General features: G+C 41.6%; 1 protein-coding gene and 1 pseudogene across 1 annotated transcript; both read left to right on the top strand.

The window, feature by feature from the left end:
* Positions 1 to 4,532: 4,532 nt before the first annotated feature.
* Positions 4,533 to 6,586, top strand: LOC120877512 (ribonuclease P protein subunit p14-like). Its single transcript, XM_040259869.1, has 2 exons — positions 4,533 to 4,606; positions 4,999 to 6,586. The coding sequence occupies exons 1-2, from the start codon at positions 4,533 to 4,535 to the stop codon at positions 5,522 to 5,524; spliced, it is 600 nt and encodes a 199-aa protein (XP_040115803.1). The 3' UTR covers positions 5,525 to 6,586.
* Positions 5,527 to 6,586, top strand: LOC120878160 (annotated as a pseudogene).
* Positions 6,587 to 6,813: the final 227 nt, after the last annotated feature.

Below are 6,813 nucleotides of genomic sequence, written 5' to 3'. Positions count from 1 at the left end.
CCATGCCTGTGTTTACTAGCCTATTGAAAGTTTCTCCTAGAGGTGATCTGTGACTTTCTGGGGTTGAGGAGAAGGTGTCAGCAAGGGATAAGGATGATCACATTGATTGTGGCCGAAATGTGAGCTTCTGTGACCAAACTGAGATAAAAAAAAAAAAGATCCTCACACCTTCTCAAGTAGTTGTAGACTATTGAGTTACCAGAACTGGGATAGGGAAAAAAGAGCACATTGTTTACCTTCATCATTTGTTGGGACCTAATCTTGTTGCCATTACATCGTAAATTCAATTCAAGTTCACACTTTGAAAATTATTCTTCAAGTTAAAGATAGAAGTTACTGTAATCCATGAAATTTCTGTTTATCTTTCTCTTTTTTTCCCTCCCGCTGCCCTTCATATTCCAGAATACTTAGAAGAAGAAAAAAACAGTGTGTATGTGTGACTGTCAGATCAGTAAAGAGAAACAGACATGAGTTGACAAAAGATGGAAAGGCATTAAGGAGGAAGGAGGCCCATGGATCACTTAATTTTTTCTTTTCTCTCTGCTATTGGGCTTAGAGCTGCTATACATTTATTCTCAAATTTTCTAAAGTTTAAGCAAATTGTATCCCAGCTGCTATGTGTTAGTAAATGTGGGCTTGCAGCCCATGATCCGGTGTTGCTTGCATCTCCCATACATGGTGCGTTGAGTGCTATCTTAATGGGGTGCAGCCTGGACATGTTGTTGTTGTTTAGTCACCAAGTCATGTCCGACTCTTTTGCAACCCCAGGGACCTGCCATGCTCCTCTGTCCATGGGATTTCCCAGGCAAGAATACTGGAGTGGATTGCCATTTCCTTCACCAGGGAATCTTCCCTACCCAAGGATCTAACCTGCATTAGCAGGCTGATTCTTTACCACCAAGCCACCAGGGAAACCCAACTTGGTCTAAATTCAGCATTGACTAGTCCCAGGGCCTGTCTTAATCCTAAATAATGTCTTAGGTTGGGCAGTATTTTTTCTGGAGTGGAAAGCTACTGACTCCAGAGCTCTTTGTGTCTCGGAGCTGCCCTTCCCTGGTGTCAAAAATCTGATGGAGAACCATAGACCCAACTCAGCAATCACCTTTCCATCCACCTAGAGCTGGCTGCACTCACTCAAAAAAATTTCTAAGGTTGGATTCATTTTATGTGTTTATTGCTGAACATTGTTCCCAAAGATTTAGCGATACTGGATACATGCAGTTTTGTTATTTTGTAATTCTTTCTTTTTCTACTTCTCAAAATGAATTAACATAGGAATAAATGTACTAGAAAAAAGGTGATTTTATGATCATAACTTTAAATCTAACAAAAAAGTTTATTCTTGCTAAACTCAAACACCAGTTATGTGTTTATATATAAGCATTTGAAAGTGAAAGAAAGTGTAGTTGCTTAGTCGTGTCCGACTCTTTGTGACCCCACGGACCGTAGCCCGCCAGGCTCCTCTGTCTGTGGAATTCTCTAGGCAATAGTGCTAGAGTGGATTGCCATTCCCTTATCCAGGGGATCTTTCTGACTCAGGGATCGAACCTGGGTCTCTCACATCACAAGCAGATTCTTTACCATCTGAGCCACAAGAGAAGTCTTGTCCTCCTACAAAAATCTAATATTTGAAGATAGTAAGTATAGTCAGGGTTCTTAGGACCATCACTAGTTTGCTTTTTAATCTTTTATTCCTCAAAACACCTGAATATTGTATAAGGTAATTAAAAATGATACCATTTTCTTAACTGGTTCCTGTTTTACTGAACACTTAACAACGGTCACCAAAGCTAGCAGGGGTTTTCATTTCTTCCTTCTTTTCTTCCTTCCTTCCTTGATTCATCCAACCATTCAACACATGTCTAGTGAATTGCTACCACTAACCTGTCCTCGTGGTATTTACAAATAAAAGTAATGTAATTTTCATTTTTGTGAAGAGAGGAGAGAAGACAGAAAATAAAGTAAAATACAGTGTGGGCTAGATGGTGATACATACTGTGGAGAAAAATAAAACTGGGAAGAAGGCCATGGAGGAGGTGCACAATATTTAAAATAAAGTGGCCTGAAAAGGTGGTGGAAAAAGTTATGACGCTTTCTGGGCGTGGAGCTTTCTGGCCAACACAGAGGTCCTGAGGCAGTTATGTGCCTGGTATATTCACAAAACAGCAGGGAGGTTTGAATGGCTGGAGCAGAGTGATGAGGGTTAAGTAGAAGGAAATGAAATCATCTAAGAAAGGGGCAGCTGAGAGGTAGAGTTTGGGAGAGTGTGAAAGATCTTGTAGGTCCTTGTAGGGCCTTTTCAGTGGGATGCTTATAAAGTGAAATGATGGTGCAGTTTCTTAGTATTTAGTCAAAATAGCAGAAGCGCTGTGATCTCCTTTGTTACACGCTCTGGATGTTCCCCAGTTTTTTGTTTTGTCACCAAATTAGTCTCTTCCGATCCTTTGCCTTTATCCTTTATCCCCAAGGCTGACTCTAGAATGGGATTCAGTCTCCCAATGGTTGCTTTCTTGATGCCCCGAAGATAAGAATTGCCCTTCCTTTTTAAAGAATGTGCCGCTAGTCACTAAAGAAGAAAAGCTGTCAGTACTAAAACCAGTAACCATGAGGGAAATTAATAACCCTATACAAAACATATTCTTGGTTTGTACCATAGCCCAGACCCAAAATGGTTACACTACTGGCGAAGGGAATTTAGCCTGTGTTTTGTTGGGTCCACACATTGTTTTCTAAAAAATTTGTGTTGATTTCCAACACTAAATTTTTTTTTAAATTAAGGGAAGTTTTCATTAAAATATAGTTTCAAGCGTTCTTTAAAAATTGGACATTCTATTTATATGAGGCTCTAGAACAGACAAAAGTAATCCATGATGATGGAAATCAGAACTGAGGCTGCCTGACATGGGAGTGTGGTAGAGACTGACTTGGTAGGGCCATCAGACAACATTTTGGATGATGAAATGGCTCTATGCATAGCAGTCTGAAATGCATGGTGGTTGCTCAGTCGCTCAGTTGTGTCTGACTCTTTGCCACCCCATGGACTCCAGCACGCCAAGCTTCCCTGTCCTTCACCATCTCCCAGAGTTTACTCAAACTCATGTCCATTGAGTCGGTGATGCCATCCAACCATCTCATCCTCTGTCATCCCCTTCTCCTCCCGCCTTCTATCTTTCCCAGCCACAGGGTCTTTTCTAATGAGTCAGTTCTTTGCATCAGGTGGCCAAAGTGTTGGAGTTCAGCACCAGTCCTTCCAATGAATATTCAGGGTTGATTTCCTTTAGGATTGACTGATTAGATCTCCTTGCATGATAAAACACATTAAACAATGTACTGGTCTGTACAGTTGACTATATGTCAATTGAACCTCACTATGAAGGAAGTTTAAAATAGAACCCAGCATTCAGTAAGAGCTGATTAGTGCTGACCACTTCGAGCTTGGCACGTGCTCTCAAGACTGGCACAGACTTATTACCTGGTTCACTTCAATCATTGTCATTACGTACCTGGGCTTCCCTGCTGACTCAGCTGGTAAAGAATCTGCCTGCAATGCGAGAGACCTGGGTTCAGTCCCTGGATTGGGAAGATCCCCTGGAGAAGGGAAAGGCTACCCACTCCAGTATTCTGGCCTGGAGAATTTCATGGACTGTATAATTCATGGGGTCTCAAAGAGTCGGACACAAATGAGCGACTTTCACTTTCACCAGGATCCTGTAGGTGACATTGGTGTGTGATTTATGCAGTAATGGTTTTTGTTTCAACTATCAATAGAGAACAAACCTGAAGAGGCCTGATATGTTTAATTGGCAGTGGAGAAATTAGTACCTGCCTCCTAGGGTTGTATGTGAAGCAGGTAACAGAAGCATAATCTTGGTAGCTTAGAACAGTCAAGCAGCTCACCTACGTCCGTCTCTCAATTAGTGGTATTCTCAAATGTGGGATTCTCTGAGGTCTCTAAACATAAGTCTCAGCTTTCCTCTCAAATGCAAGTATCTCCTGTGCTTGCAGACTCCTCCTCTGAAAGGATAACAGAAAGTACATTTAGCTCCTATTATCAGCACTTAAAACTTACTTTTATTATGTTTGTTTTGTGTTTGTTATTTGTTTGTTATGTGTCTACCATAGAAATCTTGGAAAGTACGGACAAAAGGAAAACAAAATTACCCACAATTGTGAACATAACCTCTGTTTACCATTTGGTGGTAAATACTTTGAAATTTTTCTTCATAATGTCATAATATAAAATATTTCTATATATTTTATGTTAAAAATATATTTACTGTATAAAATTTAGCACACAATCACCAAATTTGCAAATTAAAAAAACAAGTTAAAGATGAAAGATAACATCCTAGGCACAGGCATTTGCCTTCCCTCTATCCTATAACTCTTTTTAAATGGCTGTGACATTTTGCAGATAATAGAAGGAACCTGAAGAGAGTGGGGGCAAGTTATTGATGAAACAAAATCAGGAAATTGGTGCAGGAAGGTCCACCATGGGAGGGAGAGTGACCTTTTAGAAAGAAACTCAGGGCATGGAGTCAGCAAGGACAGAGAGCAGGCATGAGCAAGGGGGCCTGAAAGCAGAGCTTGATGGAATTTTTAATGGGTTAGTTAAGGTGAGCCAGTGCTTCTAATTGAGTTTGGCATTGTGGAGTAAATCCTTTCTCTTTCTGGCATTTGAAAAGAGAGTGAACCCTAGTCTGAAGGCCAGCTCTTACCTCCTCACACTAAAGTCAAACTAGAGTTTAAGAGCCTACTCTGCTGTGCAAAGGTTCCTGATCACCACTCCATTCAGGGAAGAATCCTGTCCTGAAACACTTGTGTACAAGATAGTGGAGGAAAGTGACCCCAGTTAATCAGAAAAGTCAATGAGGTCTTTATATATAATCAGAAAAGTCAATGCGGTCTTTTTATATATGTATACACACATACACACACATGTACACACACACACACACATATATTTATAAAAACAAGAATAACCTGGGGGCGGGGCAGAGGAGCCAAACGTAAACACCCCGGAGTTTCCCCAGGCCGCGGGCTGCGCGGTAGCTCCACGTCTTGGTGGATTCTTGCAGTGAGTAAGAGTCCGGGAGGCGTCGGACTAGTCCGTCGGAGAGCGGGTAGATGTGATCAGCACTGGGAAAAGCTGCCAGCCCCAGCTACCACATATGAAAGAACTGTTTACGAAAATCCCTCTGAGTACCACTACACGAAAGTCCGCCTAGAATTTCAAGATGCTAGTGTTGGACTGAATGCTGCACAATTCAAGCAGCTGCTTATTTCAGCCCTGAAGGACCTGTTTGGTGAGGTCGATGCTGCCTTACCTCTGGACGTTCTAACCTATGAAGAGAAGACCCTGTCAGCCATCCTGAGGATATGCAGCAGTGGTCTTGTCAAACTGTGGAGCTCTCTGACCCTGTTAGGATCCTATAAAGGCAAGAACTGTGCTTTCAGAGTGATTCAGGTTTCTCCATTTCTCCTTGCATTATCTGGCAGTAGTAGAGAACTAGTATTGAATTGAGTGGCCTTCAATTTGAGAAAATATTCCTCACTCTCAAAAGTACTTTTTGTTGCCAGCATAATGTTTGGAGACCGAAGCAGCCCAAAAGTTCCTATCGATGGGATCTGAGAGTGCTGAAGATGTTCCCAGTAATGTCCAGCCATCGCCTTTGGTGGGGTAGGCTTCACAGGACAATCTGCCTGAGCCAAGCAGTGCTGAACAGGCAGCCCTTAGAGCACATGCACCTCAGAGTTGGAGACCGGGCTGAACTCAGGAGGGCCTTCACACAGAGGGATGTGGCCACCTTTTCAGAATTAACAGGGGACATCAATCCTTTGCACTTAGATGAAGATTTTGCAAAACACACCAGATTTGGAAAGACAATTGTCCATGGAGTTTTGATCAATGGACTTATTTCAGCTCTCCTTGGTACTAAAATGCCAGGGCCAGGCTGTGTGTTTCTTTCCCAGGAAATTAACTTTCCAGCCCCTTTATACGTTGGGGAAGTTGTTTAAGCTTCTGCAGAAGTGAAAAAGTTGAAGCGGTTCATTGCCATTATTGCAGTATCATGTTCCGTACTAGAAAGTAAAAAGACTGTTATGGAAGGGTGGGTTAAAGTTATGGTCCCAGAAGCTCCCAAATCCTGAAATACGTCTTTAGAGGTACAGGGCATCAGTGTTGTTATTGAAAGCCTCTGGGGAAAACAGGGATGGCTCTTCTTCAGCAAGGACAGGCTCATAAACCTGTACTAGGGGAAGGGAGCAGATAGAGAGATGTTCCAGTGTCCACTTAGGCTTCACTCCGGCTTAAGTATATTCATCATCTATCTAGGTTTTCAACACTGAAAAAAATAGGCAATTCCATGGTGGTCCAATGGTTAGGACTCTAGGTTTTCACTGCCACGGGCGTGGATCCAATCCCTAGTCAGGAATGTAGGATCCCACAAGCCGTGTGGCACAGCACGTACATGCTCGCACAAACACACACACACAAATGAACAGAGGAAATCAGAGGTGATTCTAAGGTTGCACATTGTTAACCAGGTTCCCATAAGGTGCCATTAAAAAAGAAAAAAAAAAAGTGTTAGGAAAGTTATTGTTTAGCTTAATGTCCTACTTTTAGGATTTCAAACCTAATTAGATTTGCATTCAGATAACACAAATCTACCTATATCTGTGTAGATAAGAATTTACTAAAGTCACTGAGTTTATAAGTAGCAAGCATTTAATTATTAAAGGCAATGATGGAAGATAGGTCATCTTTGAACACCTATCTTTTAACAATAAATATTGTTAGATCCTGAAAAAAAA

This window comes from Oryx dammah, unplaced genomic scaffold, assembly GCF_014754425.2.
Source record: "Oryx dammah isolate SB20612 unplaced genomic scaffold, SCBI_Odam_1.1 HiC_scaffold_18, whole genome shotgun sequence".
Lineage (NCBI taxonomy): Eukaryota > Metazoa > Chordata > Mammalia > Artiodactyla > Bovidae > Oryx > Oryx dammah.
The sequence above is the reverse complement of the archived record's forward strand: the minus strand, read 5'-3'. Positions and strand labels throughout refer to the sequence as shown.

What these genes read in the sequence shown, in the direction of transcription:
- LOC120877512 (XM_040259869.1), top strand. Translation starts at nt 4,533, where the DNA reads ATGGAGTCAGCAAGGACAGAGAGCAGGCATGAGCAAGGGGGCCTGAAA. An exon ending in CTTGATGGAATTTTTAATGG is followed by an intron (nt 4,607 to 4,998) that starts GTTAGTTAAGGT and finishes GGGGCGGGGCAG; the next exon opens with AGGAGCCAAACGTAAACACC.